At 34.1% G+C, this 25,388-nt stretch overlaps 1 protein-coding gene and 1 pseudogene across 1 annotated transcript in view; both read left to right on the forward strand.

Moving 5' to 3' along the window:
* Window positions 1-25,345, forward strand: part of CUL5 (cullin 5) — a 100,865-nt gene extending 75,520 nt beyond the window's left edge. The window contains exons 12-19 of the mRNA XM_054592421.1: window positions 9,444-9,576; window positions 10,454-10,585; window positions 13,912-14,035; window positions 14,591-14,766; window positions 15,288-15,449; window positions 16,339-16,457; window positions 17,334-17,457; window positions 21,708-25,345. Coding sequence (XP_054448396.1) covers window positions 9,444-9,576; window positions 10,454-10,585; window positions 13,912-14,035; window positions 14,591-14,766; window positions 15,288-15,449; window positions 16,339-16,457; window positions 17,334-17,457; window positions 21,708-21,902 — 1,165 coding nt within the window. The 3' untranslated portion in view covers window positions 21,903-25,345. The remainder of the gene's footprint in view (window positions 1-9,443; window positions 9,577-10,453; window positions 10,586-13,911; window positions 14,036-14,590; window positions 14,767-15,287; window positions 15,450-16,338; window positions 16,458-17,333; window positions 17,458-21,707) is intronic.
* LOC129086175 (uncharacterized) lies at window positions 19,150-19,228 on the forward strand (annotated as a pseudogene).
* Window positions 25,346-25,388: the final 43 nt, after the last annotated feature.

A 25,388-nucleotide genomic window follows, 5' to 3' on the forward strand; every position in this document is an offset into this window, starting at 1 on the left:
CATATGTCCTTGGGTAAATTTATCCTTAGGTATGTTTTTCTTTTGGATGCTGTTGTAAATGGAGTTGTTTTCTTATTTTCCTTTTGGATTGTTCAGTGCTGGTCATAAAAACACAACTGATTCTTGCATATTGATCCTGTACCCTGTAACTTGCTATATTCATTCTTTAGCCCCAGTAGCTTTTATATGGATTCTTTCATACTTTGTTTGTATAAGATTATGACATCTGCAAATAGAGATACTTTTACTTCTTCCTTTCCAATATAGATGCCTTTTATTTCTTTTTCTTCCCTAATTTCTCTAACTAGAACTTTTAGTATAGTGATGAACAACAGTGCTGAATGTGGACCCTCTTGTCTTGTTCCTGATTTTAAGAAGAACACTCTCGGTCTTTCACCACTGAGCATGTGTGCTGTGGGTTTTTTAAAACTTCATTTTTCTTAATAGCAGCATGGCATTCTGCCAGGTAGATTTAGCATAGTTTAATTGAACCTTTATTGACACACTGAGTAGTTTTTGATATTTTGCTATTACTAATAGTGCTCCAGAGAAGAATATTATATATTTGTAATTTTATATGTGTGGAAGTATTTCTGCACTCTAGATTTCAAGAAGTGGGGATTTCTGTGTTTCTCTTTATTTTCTGAATCTAAGGTCACTATGTGCTCCTACCTTTCACTCCAGGTTGAAGTAGAAAATTTATGTCGAAAAAAATGAGTATTATTGGCTGACTAAAGCATCAGAACATGGGCATTGTAGCTATTGGAAGTGGTGGAAGTCATGTTTTAGAAAAATAAAACTGCTAGTAGCATCCAGTTATTTTGGAGACTCACTTCTGAGGAGAAATAAAGTAGTTTGTGATAGACCAAGGCTTTCACTGAGAACACGCTGAGAATCAAGTAAATTTAGAAAAATAGTCATTTTAATGTTATCAAAGAGCTACAGAAACAAGTAGGACAAAAGATTGGAAACTTAACAGAAATGAGAGAGAACCTTTCAGACATTAGTGGAGCATTTGTAGTTGTGTTTCTCTGAAAAGAAGCAGCTGAAATTCAGGTTTAGTTCTGGCTGAGCTCTACTGCTGGAGAATAGTAGAGCTTTTGGTAGTCACATAGGACTGGAGTGACAAAACCCATTAGGCTCTTAATTGAAAGCCCAGGAGGGACATTTCCTTATATTCAATTGCTAACCAGGGGAAGGTTGAATCAACTCAGTTTCTAATTGGATTGAAGTTACCAGCCTCTTTCCTAGTAGAAGAAAGGATGAACCACTCTTAAATTTTATTTTTCAATTCCAGTTTACATTTAATATTATTTTGTACTAATCTCAGGTGTACAGCATAGTGGTTAGACAATCATATTTTACAAAGTGGTCCCCTCATTATTTCTAGTATCTACCTGGAACCATTCATAGTTGTTACAATATTGTTGACCTTATGCTGTACTTTATATCGCCATGACTATTTGTAGGGGTTTTTTAAAAGATTTTATTTATTTATATTTAGAGAGAGGGGGAGGGAGAGAAAGGTAGATGTGCTAGAGATCCATCAGTCAGTTGGCTCTGGCACACCCCCAGCTGGGGATCTGACCTGCAACACAGGCATGTGGCCTGGCTGTGAATCAAACTGGCGACCTTTCGGTTCGCAGGCTGACACTCAGTCCACTGAACCACACCAGCCAGAGCACATCTGTAGCTCTTAAACCCGCTACCTTTTTCACCCAGCCCTCTAATGCCCCTCCCCTCTGGCAACCATCTGTCTGCTCTCTGTATCTATGAATCTGTTTCAATTTTGTTTGTTCATTTATTTTGTTCTTTAGAATCTGCATGTAAGTTAAATCACATGGTATTTGTCTTTCTCTGACTTATTTCACTTAGCATAATACTCTCTAGGTCCACCGTTCTTTTTTAGGCCAAGTAATAATTTCATTGTATATATGTACCATTTTTTATCCACTCAATTATTGATGAGCACTTGGGTTGCTTCCATCTTTTGACTATTGAAAATAACGCTGTAATAAACATAGGGGAGCATCTATTTGAAATTAGTGTTTTCAGATTCCTCACATATATTCCAAGAAGTGAAATCACTGGGTCATAAGGCAGTTTAATTTTTAATTTCTTTTTAAATTTTATTTTAATGTATTTTTTCAAATACATTTGTCTCTGCCTCCCCCCCACCACTTTCCCTGCCCCCTCCCTTCTTCCCTCCCTCAGCTCTTCCCCTTTGGTTTTGTCCATGAGTCCTTGCTATATGTTCCTTGACTTTCCCCTTCCCTTCCTTTTCCCCACCCCCCCTCCCTCCTCCCCTCTTGTCTCTGTTGATTTCTTTTCCTTTCAGTGTTGCTGGTCTTATTTTCCTTGCATCTTTGTATTGTTGGTTAGGTTCCGCTTATAGGTGAGATCATATGGTATTTGTCTTTCACCCCCTGGCTTATTTCGCTTAGCATAATGCTCTCCAGTTCCATCCATGCTGTGGCGAAGTTTAGTAGTTCTTTTTTTCTTTCTGCTGCGTAGTATTCCATTGTGTATATGTACCATAATTTTTTGATCCAATCATCTACTGATGGGCATTTAGGTTGCTTCCAACACTTGGCTATTGTAAATTGTGCTGCTATGAACATTGGGGTGCATAGGTTCTTTTGTATTGGTGTTTTGGTATTCTTAGGGTATAGTCCCAGCAGGGGAATCACTGGATGAAAAGGCAGTTCCATTTTCAGCTTTTTGAGGAAATTCGACACTGCTTTCCACAGTGGCTGCACCACTCTGCATTCCCACCAACAGTGTACTAGGGTTCCCTTTTCTCCACAGCCTCGCCAGCACCTGTTGTTTGTTGATCTGTTTCTGATGGCCATTCTGACCGGTGTGAGGTGGTACCTCATGGTGGTTTTGATCTGCATTTCTCTGATGGCTAGTGATGCTGAGCATCCTTTCAAATGCCTCTGGGCCCTCTGTATCTCCTCCTTGGAAAAGCATCTGCCCAGGTCCTTTGCCCATTTTTTGATTGGATCGTTTGTCTTCTTGGAGTGGAGTCGAGTGAGTTCTTTATATACCTTGGAGATCAAACCTCTGTCTGATGTATCATTAGCGAATATATTTTCCCATAGGGTTGGCTCCCTTTTCATTTTGCTGATGTTTTCTTTAGCCGTGCAGAAGCTTCTTATTTTGATGAGGTCCCACTTGTTTATTCTTTCCTTTATGTCCCTTGCTTTAGGAGACATATCAGTGAAAAAATTGCTGCGTGGGATATCTGAGAGTTTCCTGCCAATGTTCTCCTCTAGGACTTTGGTGGTGTTGCGACTTACATTTAAGTCTTTTACCCATCTTGAGTTTATTTTTGCGTAAGGTGTCAGCTGATGATCCAATTCCAATTTTTTGCATGTAGCCGTCCAGCTCTCCCAACACCATTTGTTGAAGTGGCTATTATGGCTCCATTTTATGCTTCTGCCCCCTTTGTCAAATATTAGATGCCCATATAGACCTGGGCTTATTTCTGGGCTTTCTATTCTGTTCTACTGGTCTATGGGTCTGTTCTTGTGCCACTACCAGATTGTTTTGAGTATAGGGGCTTTGTAGTAGAGTTTGATGTCCAGGATTGTGATCCCTCCTACTTTGTTTTTCTTTCTCAAAATTGCTGCAGCTATTCGGGGTCGTTTATGGTTCCATATAAATTTTTGAAATGTCTGTTCTATTTCTGTGAAATAAGTCCTTGGTATCTTAATAGGGATTGCATTGAATCTATAAGTTGCTTTGGGTAGTATGGACATTTTGATGATATTAATTCTTCCAATCCATGAGCACGGTATATGCTTCCATTTATTTGTGTCTTCCTTAATTTCTTTTTTCAATGTTGTATAGTTTTCTGCGTACAGGTCTTTTACGTCTTTGGTTAAATTTATTCCTAGGTACTTTATTTTTCTTCTTGCTATATTGAATGATATTTTTTTTCTGATTTCTTCTTCTATTGCATTGCTGGTGTACAAAAATGCCTTTGATTTCTCAATGTTGACGTTGTATCCTGCTGTTTTGCTAAATTCACTTATTAGGTTGAGGAGTTTTTTGGTAGAGTCTACAGGGTTCTCTATGGACACTATCATGTCATCTGCAAACAATGATAGCTTTACTTCCTCCTTTCCTATTTGGATGCCTTTTATCTCTTTCTCTTGTCTGACCGCTGTGGCTAGGACTTCCAATACGATGTTGAAAAGAAGCGGTGAGAGCGGACATCCTTGTCATGTTCCCGATCTTAGAGGGAAAGCTTTCAGTTTTTGCCCATTGAGTATGATATTGGCTGTAGGTTTTTCGTATATGGCCTTTATTACGTTGAGGAATACCCTATTTATTCCCATTTTGCTCTGTGTTTTGATCATAAATGGGTGCTGTACCTTATCGAATGCTTTTTCTGCATCTATCAAGATGATCATTTGGTTTTTGTCTTTTAATTATGTGATGTATCACATTTACTGATTTGCATATATTGAACCATCCCTGCATGCCTGGGATGAATCCCACTTGATCATGGTGGATAATCTTTTTAATGTATTGCTGGATGCTGTTTGCCAATATTTTGTTGAGGATTTTAGCATCTATGTTCATCAGCGAAATTGGGCTGTAGTTTTCTTTCTTTGTAGAGTCTTTTTCTGGTTTTGGGATCAGGGTGATGCTGGCCTCATAGAAAGAGTCTGGGAGTCTTCCCTCCTCTTGGATTTTCTGTAATAGTCTGAGAAGGACAGGGGTTAGCTTGTCCTTAAGTGATTAAATTAATTAAATTTGAAATTAATTAATTATTAGTTTATTATAAATAATAAATTATTTATTGATGATAATTAAAAATTAATTTTTAAGTTTTTGAGGAAACTCCATACTGTTTTCCATAGTGGTTGCACCAGTCTGTGTTCCCATCCCCAGCTCATGAGGGTTCTCTTTTCTCCACACCTTGCCATCACTTGTTCATTGATTTATTGATGATTGCCATTCTTACTGGTGTGAGGTAAGAAGGGTGAACCTGCTCTTAATGGACGATAACATCATCTGGTGCCTCTGTGATTCTTTTCTGTGTAGTGCCCAGTATTCAGTCTGACATTAGTAGTCTTGTGAAGGCAGAGAACTATATGATCAACTAAGAGAAAAATCATTTTAGAAGCAGACTCTCAGATGATTCCAGTATTGGAGTTAGCATATAAGCAGTTTAAAATAATTAAGATTTATAACTTAACCACTCACACCCACTAGGATAGCTAAAATTAAAAATATGTTAACAACAAAAAAAGGTCTTAGCAAGTGTTGGTGAGGATGTGGAGACACTGTAATCATACACAGTTGATGTGCAGCAATTTTGGAAACAGTTTGATATTTCCTCAAGAAGTTAAATGTAGCCATTTCAGGAATATGACACTGAAAACAAAAAAGTAAGTCCCTGCCCCTGCCAAAACTACAACCAAAACAAATGCTTTGAAGTCAAGGAAAGCAGTGTTAAGGCATTCACAGCCACAAGAAAGATCTGCACATAATCTGCCTTCCAACAGCTGGACACTGTGGCTCAGAAGGCAGCCTAAATATCCTCAGAAGAGCAACCCCAAGAGAACTATGTCTGACTACTATGCCATCATCAAGTTCCCTCTGTCTACTGAGTCAGCCATGAAAAAGATAGAAGACAGCACTACACTTGTGTTCACAGTGCATGTCAAGGCCAACAACCACCATATCAAACAGGCTGTGAATTAGCTCTGTGACATTGATGTAGCCATGGTTAACACCCTGATGAGACCTGATGGAGAGCAGAAGGCATACTGGCTCCTATGATGCTTTAGACATTACCAATAAAATTGGGATCATCTACACTGAGTCCGGCAGGCTAATTCTAAATATAAATATTTAACACTAAAAAAAAAAAAGTTAAATGTTGAGTTACCATATAACACAGCAGTTCTACCTTGGGTATATTCCCAAGAGAAATGAAAATATACATCCACTCAAAAACTTGTACTTACTATGAATGTTTATAGCAGTATTATTCTTAATAACCAAAAATTAGGAACAACCCAGGTGCCTATTATCTGATGAATGGATAGCAAAAGATGATGTATCCCCTTGCTGGTGGGGTAGCTTATTTGTTTCGAATGTTGGCCCCATACCTCAAAGTTGTAGGTTCAATTCCTGATCAGGGGACATGCAGGAATCAACCAATGAACGCATAAATAAGTAGAACAGTGAATCGGTGTTTCTCTCTTTCTTTCTCTCTCTCTCTCTCCTTTTCTTCCTTTCTCTCTCTAAAAATTAATTTAAAAAGGAAAAAAAAAAGGATGTATCCCTGCAACGAATTATTACTCAGCCATTAGAAGGAATGAAATTCTGATACATGCTATAACATGAATGAAACCTTAAGAATATTATTGAACAAAATAAGGTGGGCACAAAAGGAGAAATTTTGTATGATTCCACTTATATGAGGTATCCAGAATAGTCAAATTCATTGATAGAAAAAGTAGAGTAGACTTACCAAGGACTGGGAGGGGGGTGAGAAGTTATTGTTTAATGAGTTTAGGGTTTCTGTTTAGGTAATGAGAAAGTTCTGGACATAGGTAATGGTGGTATTTACAGAACATTTGTGAATGTACTTAATGCCACTGACTTTTACACTTAAAAATAGTTAAAATGCTTAATAGATTTTTTTAAAGCTTTTATATATTTATTTTTTAGAGAGGGAAGGGAGGGAGAAAGAGAGGGAGAAAAACACCAGTGTACAAGAAATACATTGATTGGTTGCCTCTCGCACACCGCCAACTGGGGACCTGGCCCGCAACCCAGGGATGTGCCCTGACTGGCAATCAAACTGGCGACCTTTTGGTTCACAGGCTGGCACTCAGTCCTCTGAGCCACAGCATCCAGGACACTTAATATTCTTTTTACCACAATACAAAGATAAATATTTTTAGAAAGGAATGAACTACTAACACATGCTATGATATAGATGAATCTTAAAAACATTATGCTAAGTAAAAGAAGTCATTCACAAAAGGCCACATATTGTATGATTCTATCCATATGAGATGTCCAGAATAAGAAAATCCACCGAGACACAAAGTATAGATTAGTTGTGGTCAGGGGTTTTGAGGAAGGGATAGGTGCAGAATGGGGTATAACTGCTAATGGGTATGGGGTTTCTTTTTGAAGTAATGAAAATGTTTGAAAATTTTATGATGATAGTTCTACAGCCTTGTGAATATTCTTAAAAGACATTGAATTGTACATTTTAAGTGGGTAAATTATATTGTATGTGGATTATAGCTCAATAATAATCTTGAATAGGTAATAAGTATTAATCTTAATGAACAAATAGGTGGAAAGCTTTACCTGAAAAAAGGTAAAATATCTATAACAATATAATTGGAATTGTAGAAAATGGAAAGGGGAACATAAGCAATAACTGAAGAGCTATTGACCAAAATTTTCAAAAATTGTTAAAGATACCAACTCTTAAATTCAAACATCTCTTTAATCCTATGCAGGGTAGATACAAATGGGTACATCATAGTAAAAAAAGACCGTCTAAAGACAAAAAAACTAAAACAGCCAGAAGAGGAAAGTGACACACCTTCCTTCAAAGTAACAACAACAAAAGATTGACAACTGTCTTCTCAACAGGTTGAACTAGAGGGAGGGAGATAGACCACTGCAGTTATTACAGTAGTTCACGTAGGAGCTAGTCATTGGCAGTGTGAACAGATTGGAAGATATGGATAGATTCTTGTGAAGTAAGTTAGTGGACTTCATACTGGCATATGTCTACCTTGAGAGATACTGAAAGATTTTCCTAGAATATACCAGTTTGTGGATACTTTTAAGGAACTCAGTTTCTAAATCCTCAACTTACACATTTATTCTTTTTCTAAAATTGAACTCTCTGGTGAAAGTATCATAGCAATTTCTCCTCCTCATTTCTCCTTTCTACAACTGTTCTTTACAAAAAAAAGAAAAAAAAGATTTTATTTATTTTTAGAAAGGGGAAGGGAAGGAGAAAGAGAGAAACATCAGTGTGTGGTTGCCTCTCATGCACCCGCTACTTGGGGCCTGGCCTGCAACCCAGGCATGGGCCTTGACAGGGAATCAAACCTGCGGCACTTTGGTTCACAGACCAGCAGGCACTCAGTCCACTGAGCCACACCCGCCAGGGCCTTTCTACAAAATTTCTTATTTTGCAGAGAAAAGCATACCTCCCTTCATCCTTACTATGGTATATTCCATTGGAATATAAAAAACCTCCAAGCTGCATAAGAAAGCAGTATTTTGAAACATTGGTATTGACGTACAGAAAGTGAATTTCAGTGACTTGTTATCAGATTCTTTTGTAAGTCAGATTGTTTTCATTTCTTTGCTTTCAACACAATTAATGGCTAATTTGATGCATTATTAAAAACTCTTTTGTTAGATCATCATGTATTTTTTTTAGCAAATAACTCAGAAGGTGCTCAATGAATTGAATAACATACTAAGAAAAACTTCTTTCAGTTCTACCTACTTACATAAGTAAGATTTTTGAGGGCAAAGACCCTCGTAAGTTTATAAAAATAAAAAGAAGAAACAAAATTGTGATTTCTGGATTCGTAATTGGCAGGGAGAAAAGCTTTATCCCCCTCATTAAGAGTGGACACATACAATAAAATTTTTCTTATTAACATGTTTTTTATATACCGTATAATTATGTTGTTTCTGGTAAGTTGTATACTTACACTAATTTGGATAACTCAATTCTGGTAAAATAACACTTGAATTTTATATACAGAAGAAATTTTAAAATCTTGAATGCACATATATAATTTAAAGAAGTAGGATAAAGAAGAAATAAAAACTTTAAAGCATAAAGATAAAATACATTGGTTTTAAAATTTTGAGAAAGTAAAAGATAAAGTTCTTAAGAAAAGCTTGTTTGCAGTTTTTTAAAATGGATGATAATATCACATCACTGTGGAATTTAGGTTACATTGAAAACATTTCAGAGAGTGAAGGGACAGTTTGATGTTAACATATTAGTAATGGAAAGTTTTAAATTAACAAATATTCACAGATTTACACAATGCATACAGATGATGTATTGTAGAATTGTACATTTAAAACAATTTTATTAACCAATGTTACCCCAATAAATTTATTAATTTTTTAAAAATTTTAAAGTATTTTAGCCACTGTATGAATAAAGTCTTTTAACAGTCATTGGCGAGGCCACCGCTAGAGTGAGGCAAGGAGGCACCTATGGTACAAAATTTAAGGTCTCTCATTCTCAGAGAACCTAAGAGTGAGTGCGTCCTTAAATTGTACGCCTGAAGTGTCTTTTTGGTCACCCTAGTCTCAGCCCTGATCACTGGATTACTACAATATAAGGAATTTGTGGAAAATTGGCTTTAGAAAAAATATTTGCAGATATCAATCATTTTTTATTTGCTTTTTAGGGTAGGATTAAAAACTCAACCTGAATCAAAATGCCCCGAGCTGCTTGCCAATTACTGTGACATGTTGCTAAGAAAAACACCATTGAGCAAAAAACTAACCTCTGAGGAGATTGAAGCAAAACTTAAAGAAGTGGTACATAATTTCTTTTTATTTTAAAAATTCTTAATGATCTTACTTTGAATTTGTATTTTACTTATAAGATGTTATATGATAGCATCAATTTTTTAAAAATGTGTGTATGTAAGCAACTAATAAATTTTACAATACAGGATGGCTATAGGGTAGTCTTTTTTTCTTCCTGAAAATTTTTATTCTATAGCTTCCAAAAAGGGTAATAGCATTTAATTCTTCCCCTTTGTTGATTCTTTTTAGATAATTAAATTACAGCCAGCACCTATTAAAGGTTTAAAAAAAAAAAGGTGAGGGGAGTCATGCTGATGGCGATGGGATGATTGTTGAGAGATGGGGAGTTTTTCACTTCTTTCTTTTTGTGTAAGTCCAAAATAGGCCATTGAAAATCAGTGAGTGTAAATAAACAATTGCTTTTATTTTTGTTTTTTCCCTGGTTGTTAAGGTAATGTACTGTAAGTCCAGGAACACAAAAAAAGAAAATAATAAGTAAAGATATAGAGAGAGTATAAACAAAAAGACCTAGAGACGTTAGTGTCAGAAAAAAAAAATTGTAGAAAATTGGAAAGAATCATTGCTTTTTGTGTAAAGTGTGTTTTTTTTTATCATCCTGTAAAGTTTTATCACGTTTATAGAAAGTTTGAAAAATTGATGTTTCTAGGAGTTAAAAGGTTGTTTGGTTATTGTCTCAAATGTACTAATTTGTAAGGTAGTATATCAGGACCGATTATTTTTCAGAGATGGGCAATTTAGTTGGCCTCTCTCTGTATATGCTTATATAAATTTCTGAATTTTGGCAATTGGGAGATATAGAAAGGTCTAAATGAAAGAAATGGCTAAGTATATATATGAATTGACAGTAACTTTGTTTTCTGTACAGCTCTTGGTACTCAAATACGTACAAAACAAAGATGTTTTTATGAGATATCATAAAGCTCATTTGACACGGCGTCTTATATTGGACATTTCTGCTGATAGTGAAATTGAGGAGAATATGGTAGAGTGGCTAAGAGTAAGTAATTTTTTGTTAATATTTGGTCGTCTTAATATAGCACATGGTTCTTACGTGTGGTTACGTGATACATTTTGGTGTGATATCTTTAATGTCAGAGAAATAGGGAACATTTTATAAGCATGTAACACCAATTATATAAAAAATGTGGTATATAATAAAGTATTTTTTTAAATAAAGACTTTTAGTGAAGTATCTTCACTCTCATTTGGACTGACCTTATTAAATAATGCTATAGGACAAATCATTTCATTTTTAAGGTGTTTTCTGTACTAAATACTTAACTATAGATATGTCTGTAAATAAATACTTCTGTATAGCAAAAAGAACCAATAGGTAAATAATGATGGCTTATTTAGGGTAATCATTGCTAATTGTGACTAAATTCCCCTCTCAAAATGTATCATCTGTTCCTTTCAGTTCATTTTAATGGAATTTGAGTTACATTAAAATGTTTTTTATTTTTATGTATGGTATTATATATTGTATTATTAGCTTAATATCTAATAAAATTGTATATAAGAATTATATGCATTTTTATATGTGAGGGGGTACCAAATAAAAAACGGAATTTATTTATTAAAAATTGTGTATTTATTCTTACATGTTTAAACTTTAGTCACCTTCAGTGTACTTTCCGTTTGATGTAGTACTTTCCACTGCTCAAAACAGTTACTGAATCGACAGTTTTGATGCCTTTTAGTGCTTCCGCCATTTTTGGTTCACCTCTTCCACATTTGGCAAAACATTTCCCTTTGAGGACTTCAACCAGGGAAACAAAAAAAAGTCACTCAGGCGAGATCATGAATCAGGAGGGTGGGGCACGGAGGTTGTGCTGTTTTTGGTCAAAAACTGCTGAACGCTTTCTTCAGCAGCTTCAGGGGTGTGGACAGGTGCACTCGTAAATCACCCATCATTAAATGAGCAAATATATTTAGAGTCTTCAACAAAATTTACTGAAGCCAAAGGCAGCCTCTCACAACAGTGCCAGCTGTTACAGATGGTTTGCACTGATACAGACGGGTTCCTAGAACACTCACCTAACAGAGGAAGCCTGTACTACAAGGGGCCCGCCCTCCAGAAGATAATTAAGGTTTTATTGGGGTCCCTCCTTGTATGTTTTTCATTTATGTATATATATTTCAAATTACAGGTTTGCAGAGAGCCCTGCTTTGTAGTATGGGATAGTAAAACTTATGCAAACTGATACTGGGCAATGTGATCTTAATATTAACAATCAGTAGAAATAATTATTGTTTTGTGACTGATTTCAGAAATTTTTGTCAAAACATTAAAAACTCACAAATATGTAGGAAAAAGGAAAAATTAACAAAATTAATATATTCATAGTACACCATAATTCAAAACATAAATACTTTCAAAGTTAAAGTGTTTTGTTTCTTTATGAAAAACCTTGAGTAGTTAGGGAAATATTTGCAATTCATTCATCTGACATTATATCAAAAATATATAAAAACTTACAATTTAACAGTAAAAAGACAACTCAATTAAAACACACAGGATTAGAATAGACCTTTCTTCACAGAAAGTATACACATGGCCAGTAAGTTTATACAGAGATTCTCAATATCATCACTCGTTATGGAAACACAAATCAGAGCCACATGACATACCACTTTACTCCACTAGAATAGCTAAAAATTTAAAAGGAAGAAGAGAAGAAGTGAGGAAGAAGAGAAATTTGGAATCCTTATGCATTGCTAGTGAGAGTATAAAATGATGCAGCCACTTTGGAAAACTGTTTGGTAGTTCCCCAAAAAGTTAAACATGGAGTTGACCTAGCAATTCTACTCTTAGGTAGTTATGTTGAAGAGAAATAAAAATATAACCACACAAAAACTTGTATGTGAATGTTCCTAGCAGCATTATTCATAATCGCCAAAAACTTCCCAAAATGTCAATCAGGTGGTGAATAATAAAATGTGGTATGTTCATAAAATGGACTATTATTTGGTAATAAAAAGAAATAAGTATTAATACAAGCTACACCATGGATGAACTTTGACAACATTATGCTAACTGGAAAGTCAGTCACAAAAGAGCACGTGCTGTGTGATTCCACTAATACAAAATGTTCAAAATAGCCAGCTCCATACAGACAGAAAGTACACTAGTGGTTTCCTGGAGCTAGAGGAAAGGAAAATGGGGAGAGACTGCTAATAAGAATGGATTTGCTTTTTGGGATGATGAAAATATTCTAAAATTAGATAGTGGTGATGATTGCATAAATCTATAAATGCTATACAAAAATCCAGTTAATTGTACACATTAAAAGCGTGAATTTTGTGGTAGATAATTATATCTCTGTAACATTGTTATTAAAATGAAGATTGGCAAGAATATGCCTTTTTATCATGTAATTTCCAGTACAGAGTGAGCATCTTTGTATGCCTTGGAGAGTTATCATACTCTCTATAAGTTTGGATCCACTTCCAGCATTTTGCCTTTTTGGGTTTTCAATGTTGTGAAATTTTTTGCTGGTGTCACTTCCTCTGGCACATCTTATTTTTTGTCACTACAGCTTTTCTCATTTATGTTGGTAATTTACCTTCACAAAGTTTCTATGCCCCTGCATATTTAGAGTCTTCAACATTGGCAGTATCAACATTACATCCCAGTCAGTTCTTTCTTCATAACTCCATTTATGTTTTATTTTATTTTCATTTCCAGCATTATTTTCATTTCATTGTTATACTTTTATCATCTTTGTTGGTGAGCTACCTCTTTTGATTATCCCTTTTTGTAAATGTTATGTGGATTTATTATTGGTAAACAGGGATGCAACAAAACTACATGTTTTGCGGTCTGTGGGTGAACTGAAAAATGATTAACAGATTTCAAAAGAAGTATTGTGATTGGTCACTGATATGGCGTGCTCTGTTATTTGTGTAGTGATTTGCAGATTGAGGAGCTAGAAGTGAAGTTTGTACTTTATGCATTATTCATATTTAACATACCATAGTAACTGAACGTGGACTGTGTTGTTAGGAGACTAATGTTATTTATCTATACTGTAGTAACTCAAATTTGTACATATTGGAATTGTGCAAAGAAAGCCATATTGTCTGTATTATCCTATTTAATTTCTAAGAATAAAATTTAGTAGGTATTAGACTATAAACATTGTAGTAAATAAGAGGAAGAATTTTATTTCAAAGGATCTAACATATATTAACATATTTTAGCATCTAAAGATGTAGTAAAACATCTAAGTTTAAAGCATCTTAGTTTTCCATTTAAAATTTTTCTAGTAATATATCAAATTATATAGTATTTATTATCTCTTCTGTCTTTGGTTTTCATAGGAAGTTGGTATGCCAGCAGATTATGTGAACAAGCTTGCTAGAATGTTTCAGGACATTAAAGTGTCTGAAGATTTGAACCAAGCTTTTAAGGAAATGCACAAGAATAATAAATTGGCTTTACCAGGTATTATTTTATAATTTATGTATATGTTACACATATTTTTTTTAAACATTTTTAAAAAAGATATATTTGTGTGGTAAATTAAAAATAAACCTTGGATCCTGGCTGGTGTGGCTCAGTGGATTGAATGCCAGCCTGCGAACCAAAGAGTTGGTTGCCTGTTCGATTCTCAATCAGAGCACATGCCTGGTTTGCAGGCCAGGTCCCCAGTTGGGGGCGCCTGATAGTCAACCACACATTAATGTTTCTCTCCCTCTCTTTCTCCCTCCTTTCCCCTTCTCTAAAAATAAGTAATAAAATCTTTAAAAATAAATAAACATTGGCAGTAATAAATGCAAAGATGTTGCAAATACCACATTCCTTGAAGACTTTCTGCAAAACAGAATTTAGATTTGCTAATCCTTATTTTGGAAACAAAAGTATATACTTGTAACAAAATCTTTAGTTTTGTTTATTTTTCACCAAGGCTTCCCTTGTATTTATGTACATGTTTATTCATTTTGAATTTTATTCATTGTCGAGATTGACTTTATATTTTTCTGATACTCATGCCTGTAGCTGATTCAGTTAATATAAAAATTTTGAATGCTGGTGCCTGGTCAAGAAGCTCTGAGAAAGTCTTTGTCTCACTTCCTACTGAACTGGAAGATTTGATACCTGAAGTAGAAGAATTCTATAAAAAAAATCACAGTGGCAGAAAATTACATTGGCATCATCTCATGTCAAATGGAATTGTAAGTAGATAATGTGTTAGTTAAGATATTGGTGTGGCTGAAAGTAGCAGGGCTTCAAGTCAGAGTTTCTTAAACAAGATAGATTTGCTTCTCGCACATGTAAAACTTTGAGCAGGAATAATGGATCTCTCCTATGAACTTGTTGGGGACATAAGTTTCTGGTTATTGCACCATCCTTAAGGTATTCAATATGATCCTTACTATGTCTTTCAGCACAACAGAAAGGTGAGGATATACGTTGGTTAAAGGGCCACTTATAGAAGTTCCCTATCATTTCTTCTTGTAACCCCTTGACCAGAACTCAGTCACATTTTGTTCAAGGGAAAGTTGGGAAATAAGCCTTCATTCTGGACGGTTCTTGAGGTCTGCTAAAAATGTTCATACCATCTAAGGAATTGATGGATGTTGGAAGACAACTACCAGTCTTTTCCATATATAACCTTATGTAAGAGATATTTCAGTAGATAGATGGTAATCATTATGAAAAAGATTCTTATTTTTAAAAATTTTATCTATTATAGATAACATTTAAGAATGAAGTAGGTCAATATGATTTGGAGGTAACAACGTTTCAGCTGGCTGTGTTGTTTGCATGGAACCAAAGACCCAGAGAGAAAATCAGCTTTGAAAATCTAAAACTTGCAACTGAACTCCCTGATGCTGAACTTAGAAGGACTTTATGGGTTTGTTTGTTTTTTTATTTTAAAATATCCTGTCACATAGCAGAAAATATGTTGGCTTGCTTGTAATAAATTTATGAACTCGTAACACTCTCAAATCAATTTTGACCAAAAATATACACTAATGGGGTATTTATGGACAAAAATAAATTTAAATAAGTTACTGAAGTGGACAAAGGCAAAAAATAAAAAACAAAAGATTGAGCTGGTAGTTAAATATTACGTGTGAAGAGTATGACAAAAGATTTCATAATGAGAATGTGTTAAAGATTTTATGATGACCACAGATTTAAGAATTCGATAACTTTGGCCCTGGCCAGCTACCTTAGTTAGAGCATTACCCTGATGTGCCAAGGTGGTGGGTTGGATCCCCATTTAGGACACATAGAAGAATCAGCCAGTGAATACATAAATATGTGGAACAATAAATTTCTCTCTCTAGCTCTCTCTTCCCCCACCACCCATTTAAAATCAATTTAAAAAATTAGACAACTTTGGTCCTTTTGTGGGCTTATAAAATGTACTCATTAGCCTCCTGCTCGAAACTACATTTTATCCTACTCCATAGACCTCTTAAAAGTAATAAATTATTACCTAGAGAGAAACAGCTGGTATATAACTGGCAAGTGATGTTTGTTGTTGGTCATATATGACCAATCTCTCGTTTCTTATTGTAAAGAGAACATTTATTGCTTCCTCATAACCAACTCCTCATTCTCCCTGTCCTCATTATGCATTTACATTATTATATTAATGGAAGTACCAAATAAAAGTTTGAATTGTGAATTTGTACTTAGAATGCTTTCTCACAGCTATTAGTTATATCGAAGAATTGATCTTAGTATTTAATGCTGTTAATGGATGCTAATTGTTTTCTCTTTATTTTTTATAGTCTTTAGTAGCTTTCCCAAAGCTCAAACGCCAAGTTTTATTGTATGAACCTCAAGTCACCTCACCCAAAGACTTTACAGAAGGTACCCTCTTCTCAGTGAACCAGGAATTCAGTTTAATGTAAGGTTTATATTGGTTGATGTAAAATAAAAACACCCTGTTTGAATTTTAGTGCTTTGTTTTTAACAAAGTAATTAGTTTCCTTATGTGATATTTAAAACATATCTGTATACTCTCACTATTTTAGATCAGCAATTTTCTACCTTTTTCTTCTTATGGCACACATAAATTAATTACTAAAATTCTACGGCACACCAAGAACTACAATATTTTGCCCGTCTGACAAAAAATAAATATAATTTTGCTTCATTCACACTGGACAGCTATTGTTGTGTTGGCTGTTGTCACAGTCTAAGGGAAAAGAGATCAGTGCCCTTGACTAAATAGATTTTGCATGTTTTAAAAATTCCTGTGGCTCACTGGTTGAAAATTGCTGCTCTATATTTACGCCATTTAGTTGTTTATTACACATTAATGAGCAAGAGATGCTTACTTCTTTACATGTTTTTCATGGATACATTTTGGTGTCTGACATTATACTGTATTGCTTTTCATCTTTAAAGTAACCGTCCTTTCACATTTAAAAGCAGCTTTATCCCCACAAAGCTTTTTTTCCCCTTAAGATCCAATAAGAAGATAATGCTGAATTACAAGCTATATACCTTCAATTATCTAATTGCTTTCATGGCAATGTAAATTATATTAACTTTGTTAATAAAGGCCCATATTTTATTAATTGGGCCTTTATTGTGTTTAAGGGAAGTCACAGTGTTCATTTTAAATAAAGCTATATATGTTGATTATTTGTTACTTTTCCTTTAAACAACTCTGTATATTAATCTTTTTAATATTTCTAACTCTTCTCTCAGATGTCGCTGTAAGTATGATGTTTACAAGCCTCTCTTTGTAAAATATTTGATTCAATATTTTTTATAGAAAAAATGCAAAAGTTCAGAAGAGGGGTAAAATCAACCTGATTGGACGCCTGCAGCTCACTACAGAAAGAATGAGAGAAGAAGAGAATGAAGGAATAGTTCAACTACGAATACTAAGAACCCAGGTTTGTAATGTTAAGACACAATGTCTACATTTTGAAAAACATTGGCCATTTTGTTGTTGTTTAAATTTTCAACATTTTTTTGAATTTAAAAGCATGTAGGCATACAAACTTTTTGTAAAGTAGAGCTACTTTTCATTTTACTAGAATTTAAAAATTGTATTGATGACGTTCTCTTAGCTGCAAAAGAGGTGTCTGTATGGCTTTGTGGACTCTGCTAGATTCTCTTGGTTGGGAATACCTTGATTTTAGTTTATATTTTCATTTGACCATACCTGATTAAATGTATCTCAGCAACAAATTCAGTTTTAGGATTGATACATTTAAATTTTTATTTAACTTCTTATTCCATTTTAATATGAAATTGGGAAACATTTTAAATCTAGGATTATGATACCTTCTAAACATGATAATAAATACCTATTGTAAGCTAATATACGATCATTTTAACTTTAGAAATAGTCTATTAAAACCATGTGTCCCACTTTTACAACTTTTACTTAGTATTGTTTGAAACTACTGGCCAATATACTAAAATACAAAACAAGTAACAGGAAATCGTTAAATTTTTTTTATTACTTAGAGATAATATAATATTATAAAAGAACAAAGATGAATAAATAAAAATTGCATTTCTGTTTATCAGTGAACAAATTTTAAAACTTAAGAGGAAAATAAGACACCATAAAATTCATGGGCATTAAAAAGATTTTATTTATTTTTTATTTTTTTAATTTATTGATTTGAGAGAGAGAGAGAAACATTGATTTGTTTTTCCACTTATTTATACTTTCATTGGTTGATTCTTGTGTGTGCCCTGACCAGTAATCAAACCTGCAACCTTGGTGTATCAGGATGATGCTCTAAGCAAGCCACCTCTCCAGGGTACATAAGCATTTCTTTAAAAAGTAGTATGTAGGACTTTTTGTGAAGAGGGTGGCTCTTTACTGATTGAGTCAAAAGATTTGAGTAAATAGATCATGCTCATTTTCTTCTAAAATTTCTAGTGAGATGAAATTTATATAAGAAAGAATACTCATTTCAAGGTGTAGTTTTCAATGAGCTTTTACAAATGTATGTACCTTTGTGATCAGCACTTCATTAAGATACAGAACATTCCTATCACGTCAGCAATTTCCCCATGTCTCCCATCCAGCCAGTGTACCACCTTCCAACCCACTTCATTGCTATCACCATTGCTAGTTTTGCCTGTTACAGGTCTTCATATAAATTGAATCGTGTATGAACCCTTTGTTTCTAGCTTCTTTTGCCCAACATGAAATACTGTGTTCTTTATTTGTACTTCTTTAATTAATTTGAGAGAGAGAGAAACATTGATTTGTTCCACATATTTATGCACTCTTTGATTGAATCTTCTATGTGCCTGACCAGGCATACCTGCAATATTGGTGTATCCAGATGATGCTCTAACTAACTAAACTACCCAGCCAGGGCGAAATGCCATATTCTTTCATGATAAGGCTGAATAACTTAATGAGTCAATTTTTTCCATATAAATATCAAGTTTACTGAATTCATATAAAAATTCAACTAGGAATATTTTTGGACTTTTACATATTCTCAGTTTTATCAGAAAGAATAAATGTGATTGAAAACTTTTAAGAGAATAATAAAGTGATGGTGATTGAACTGCCTTGCTAAATATTAAAACATATTAAAATATCTACAAAAATAAAGACTATCCTTTCATGGGTCATTTCTATAGCTTGTTACTAGAGAAGTTTCTCTAAACGTGTAAAATATCTACAAAAATATAACAATATGACAGGCAGATTAATTGATTAAAAACCCCTCAGTATTAAACCTCCTATATAAGTATAGACAAACTTTACAATAAAAAAAGTAATTTCTATGGTGAGTTTAAAGGGAATGGATTATTCAATAAGAGGCTTTAGGAAATTATACTTTTTAGAGGAAAACTCAGGGTATATTCCTTGTTTATATACCAGGATAAATTTCAGGTGGATTTGAGTTGAGATATGTAATGGGAATGGCAGGTGTAGTCATATAATACTATAAGGTGTGCAGAGAAACTGAAGAGTTTTTGTTTTGTCTTACTCTGACCCATAGCTATGCCCAATCTAGGAATCCAAGCTATTCCTTTATGTGGTGGTGAGACTTTCTTATTTCTCCCTGATCCCATACCACCCATCCTCATTATTTACCCTTTTCCCAGATGGCATCTGAATGTACTGAGGTTTAGAAGAATTCATTTGAGCTTGTAGTAACAATAAAGGGACTGTCATGTTTATAAGCGCTGACAGTATCCTGGGTTCTTGCTATGGAGTGCTTTATTTGTCACCTATGGGAATTTAACTTTCTGTTCCTATCTACTGCTGATGTCTGTAGCAGATGAACTATGATGTACTTTTTCCAGTTGGTAAGGACCAAATAGCCACTTCACTGCTCTCACCTGTCCTATGCTCTCACTGAGCTGAGCTCTGTGAGACTATGCCACCACATCTTCTTTGTGGCCCCTTGGTGTATGTCACACATTGTCATTATCATCTGCTGTTGCAGGATCACCCTCTCCTGCCACTAAAGGCCCTATGGTAGGTTTATTAGCTTTAAATTCCATCTGTGTCATGTGGAAACTGAGAGAGATTCAAAAGTGCAAATTATTTTCATCATAACATTCTACTCTTCAAGTGACCTCCAGACTAGTAAATGGGGACCAGAGCCCAAGCCCCCATGCTTTCTGTGTTTCTCTGGACTTCTTTAACACAACCACCATCTTCTCTACCAAAACTGGAAGGGAGAAGTTGGAACATTTACAATTGTTCCTCTTCTCCTCCTTGGTCCCTATAATCCTCAAGTGCTTCGAAGGGCAGACTTTCCCTCTCTCTTCTTTCTTTCATTTTTTAAAAAATAATCGTTATTTATTTTTAAAATTTTTTTATTGTTCAAATACATTTGTCTCCATTTTCGTGCCACCACTTTGCCCTGCCCCACCCGCCCCCACCTCCCTCCCGCAACCCTTCCCCACCTCGGCTTTGTCCCTGGGTCCTTTATACATGGTCCTTGACTGGACACAAACCCCTGTGATCAAGAGCCTGGCGTCTGGATGTCCTGGAAATGGGAAGAATTCACCGGGTCTCCTAGTAACAGCGTAGGAATTAAAGAAACCATCAAGAGAAACATTGATAACATTAACTTAGATGAAAATGCTTACTCCTGAAGAAACTGAAAACATTCAATGAATGAGTATAAATTTAAGATAATATTTATAACATAAGTTATTAACCTGACAAATATATAAAGACTAGTAATCACCGATTTTTTATAACAGATACCAGCTAGTTTCTACTATTACAGACAGGAATAACTGAATTACAAGGGGAAAATTATGTGGAAGGGGTTTGTCGTATCTTAATTGATTTTTAACACAATATCAGATGATATACATATTGTTTTCACAGGTAAGATAAATTTTTTAAATGTATATTGTGGAAAAAACAATGAAGGGACTTGGTGAAAACATTAGGCGTGGTTTTCTTTCAGCAGAGGTGTTATAGATAATTTTGCTTTTCCTCATTTTTCAAAATCTCTCTAATCAGATTTTTTTTACGGTGGGTGAAAAAAGATACTTGTTAAGTAAAAGATGCTGGTCTCAATATTAATCTGTTGCAGCAACTTTCAACCTTTTTCATCTCATGATACACATAATCTATTTACTAAAATTCTACAGCACTCCAGAAAAATATATTTCAGGCCAATCTGTCAAAAAATAGGTATAATTTTTTATTGATTTACTAATAGTAATAGTAATTACCAATGCTTTTTTTTTTTTCCAAAGTGACTTTTTAAAAACTCAAGTGCCTATACTTCTATATAAGGATTTCTGGTACCAAGAATTAGCCAATCAGACTCAACCTTATTATGTGACATGACCAATAAAATATAACTCTATCAGATGACCTATATATTTATAATTCAAGACAGAGCATTCACACCAGACTGCTGCTGTTGTGTTGGCCATTGTCATATTTTTTATTTGTCAGTATAAGGAAAAAGGGGTCATTGCGCCTGCCTAACAGTCAGGTATTTGCACATTTTAAAAATTCTTGTCGCTCACTGCAGCACACCGGTTGAAAATCGCTGTCTTAGTGATTGCTAATCATTTGGATAGATGTTGGATAGGAAATGAAATACATCAAAAGTCATTTTTTGTTTTGTTTTACTTAAAACAATTTCAAATATTAATTCTCTTTCATTTTTATTTTTTGTTTTAGGAAGCTATCATACAAATAATGAAGATGAGGAAGAAAATTAGTAATGCTCAGCTGCAGACTGAATTAGTAGAAATTTTGAAAAATATGTTCTTGCCACAAAAGAAAATGATAAAAGAGCAAATAGAATGGCTAATAGAGCACAAATACATCAGAAGAGACGAATCTGATATCAACACTTTCATATATATGGCATAATTTGAATATCATGGACAATATTAAGAACCCAAATTTTGGAGTGCTTGGGCAGAAAGTTGTAACAGTTTGTGCTGGGGGAAGGTTTATTTGGACTTTGATTACATAAATATTAAAATCTCTGCCTTACCTAACAAAACAACTATATTTTGCCAATCACATTAGTTAGCATGATGGCATTCCCTTCATGTTACACACTTTAACAGCATGCTGTTTTGTGGAGACACTTGCATTCATGGAGAGCCCTTTATGAACTTTTTAAAAGGAAATTTGACTTATACCCACTAGAAGAAATACAGTTGGGAAGGGTGAGGGTGGGGTTCTCATTGCTTTTTTTTTTTTCCTCCTTTTTCCCCGTTCTCTCAAAAATGTACTTGCACAAGGAAGGATCTTCACATGTTTGTGCACTGAAAAATGCTGTTATGTTTTGTTTTTACAATGCAATTAAAACTAGAAATAGCACTCTTGGTTTCTTTTGATCAGAAGAGTGAGATGGTCTGCCCAACATTGGGAGAGGGCAGACGTAGGTGAGAAGATACATATTTAATAAGTATCAAGTTAGTTGTTCAAACACTGCTTCAGTATAATAACTGGATTTTAATGATGACCTAAAAATGGTATTAAATTTTTCCAATGTACAGATACTGGCTTTCTTTAATCAGGAGACTGTTTTAGTTGTTTGTTGTTAAATGATAAGGAGTATTTTTTATCTTACATGGTTGGAGAGCTTGTTTTGAAAAATTGACACTTATATTACTTGTTTCTTCAATTGTTTTTAAAAAATGTATGGAGATAAGTGGGTCATTTTGATTGCAGTCAAAATAGCAAAATTAGGTGTACTTACTAATACACTACATATATATATTAAAAACAAATGTTACATATATGTAATATATAGGTATAATGTATAGGTATACCTATATATTATATATATACCTACTATTTGTTATGGCATATTCAAATGTATTGAAAAGAAGGCAGAAATCTGCTCCCCTATAATACAGCTATGTAACTGATCCCTTAATTTGTAGCATAGAAATATTTTGGTATTTTAAAGTCTCTTGATTAGGGATTTGTAGCCTCAGGTTTCTGGAAAGGAAGACATTCTCTTTGTAAAAGTAATAAGTATTAGTCATTTAGGATGAGCAAAGCCACAACATAGGTACAGACCTGAAAAGCATAAGCAGAATTGTTACGATCTTAATATGAGCGGTAAACTTGCCAAATATATGTACATATATATTTATATATTTTAAAAATAAACATTTTTAAAATGTTCAGGAGGCAACTCTTACCTTGTTCCTTTTAGTCAGTCCAAAGTAGCAACTTGTTAGTTGCTGGTAATGGAATATCCAGAGTAGTAAAGATTTTCAGATTTAACAACATGCACAACTTAAAAGAGAAAAAACTTATTCCCCATTGGGAAGGTATGGTGCAACATGGATTTTTATTCATTATGGTACACATTTCAAGTTTTATTCGATCTTATTATGTATCTTGTTTGATAGTGAGTAAAATTTTTAACGTATGGTTTTGGAGTGAGTAGGAAATGGAGTGCCGGAGCACTGCAGAGAACCGCAGCGCAGCCAGCGTTGCCGCCGGGAGCTCTCAGGAGGGCTTTGTGGGACCTGCCCCCCAGGCCCAGGAGGCTTTGTGAGCTCCCTAGTGAAAGGAAGGAAAACAAACATAAAACACTTACGGTTTTGCTGGTTATAGTGAAATGCCTGCTCTGAAACTGATAGGAAATTGGAATTTTGTTTCTAATTTAAAATCTTACACTTGAGTTCTAAGGTAGCATATGTAAATTATTAGACCAAGTATATTGTGAAGAATCAAATTAATGTGCACCTTTTTCTCTAATTAAATGACTGCTAACGATGGAGAAATTTTTTACAAATTTTAATAACTGCGGTCCTCAGGCTTAACAAATAGTTTGCTATTGGCATATTTGCTTATCCAGTACAAGAATGCCAAAGGAAGAAAGACTGGAAGGAAATATTACAGGCCATTTTTTAAAGTTTAAGATTTGTTGTTTTAAATCATAATTATTCTCAGAACTTTTGTGGAATTTCTAAAAAAAGAAACTTAAGAGTGAAAGCCATGATGTTTTGATTTAATAAAGGCAAATTTAATGCAAAAGTGGGTAACTCATAGCAAACTTTTCTATTAAATTTTATAAATTTTTAAGTAGCTAATTATGTCCTAATTGTATTTTGGGGAACATAACAGCAGTAAATACTGTAGACTCACAGTTTTCGTAATTTTTTTTGTTGTATACACAGACCTTTAATTACTTTTTGGTGTATATGAAAACCATTCAGTTGACAAGGTGCCTATACCATTATTGAATTTTCTTTAAATATGTTTGATGATAGTATTGCTAATTTAAATAAAAAGAATCTGAAAAAACAAACCTTACCAGCAATTTGCTAAAGACAGAACTTCACCATGAGTATTCTTTATCTGGTTCCTTTTATATAATGTGCACTTAAAATTAGTGCTATCTGAGCAGGAATTAAACCTGACATAGTTAAGGGGGGGAAATATATACCTTTTTTTCCCCTCACGAGTAGTGTGGCAATAGGACTCTTCGCAGGTTAATTTAAGCTTCGAACATTTGTCTTCTAATTTAAAGATGGAGTCATCTCAGAAATGTTAACCTTTATTGCCATCTCATTGCCAGAGTAAATAGACATGAAAATAAATTTACAAAGTAAAAATATAGAACAGTTTTAATGCTTACATTGGAATAAATTTTAGACCATTACAGTTCCAATGATTTAATGAGGATCTTGAAATAAATTCTAAAGTCTTCCATTTTTTACATTTATTGGAGGGTCTCTGCATTCTGTCAACCTGTTTGTTTAAGTCTCTTACCTTTACTTTATGCATAAATGTCAAAATCCAAAAAATGAAATGTTAGCTTTTTTGTTTTTATTTCCTATTAAATTTAATACAAAATATGACTGGGATAGTTTAAAAGCATTATGTATTATTTGCAGTAGGATTTCATTAGCCCTCAAAGGGCAAATTTTTAAAATTCAATTTGGGTGAAAGATTTGCTAGTTTTCCAGAAAGGTTTGCTATCTTAAACTCAAGGTGGTTTTTCTATTTTCATGTAAATGACTGGAATGCTATCTTATAAACTTTCCCAAGGTCATGTTTGTGAGTTAAACATTACACAAGAGCTTTCCCGTCATCTACACTGTATACGCCTTCTGGAGTGTTGAACAAATTTGAGTTCCTAAGTTGTAATCTATCCTCGGATGGTATTACGATTTTGAATGTGCGCCACTACATACTGAGATGATAACGCTGTACAATTTTAAATAGTAGCAGTTTCTGTATGCAGTAGGCTGAAATATTTTGATGAACTGCTTAATTTTTGAATTTTATTTTTAAGTTGTATAATTTATTTTCTTGCAAAATAAAAATGTAATATAAAAGCTTCCACCTACCCAGAATATGTTGATGTTCTACTGTAAAAGT

Source organism: Pteronotus mesoamericanus, unplaced genomic scaffold, assembly GCF_021234165.1.
Source record: "Pteronotus mesoamericanus isolate MK-2021 breed Mesoamerican mustached bat unplaced genomic scaffold, CSHL_Meso_final scaffold_36, whole genome shotgun sequence".
NCBI classification, from domain to species: domain Eukaryota; kingdom Metazoa; phylum Chordata; class Mammalia; order Chiroptera; family Mormoopidae; genus Pteronotus; species Pteronotus mesoamericanus.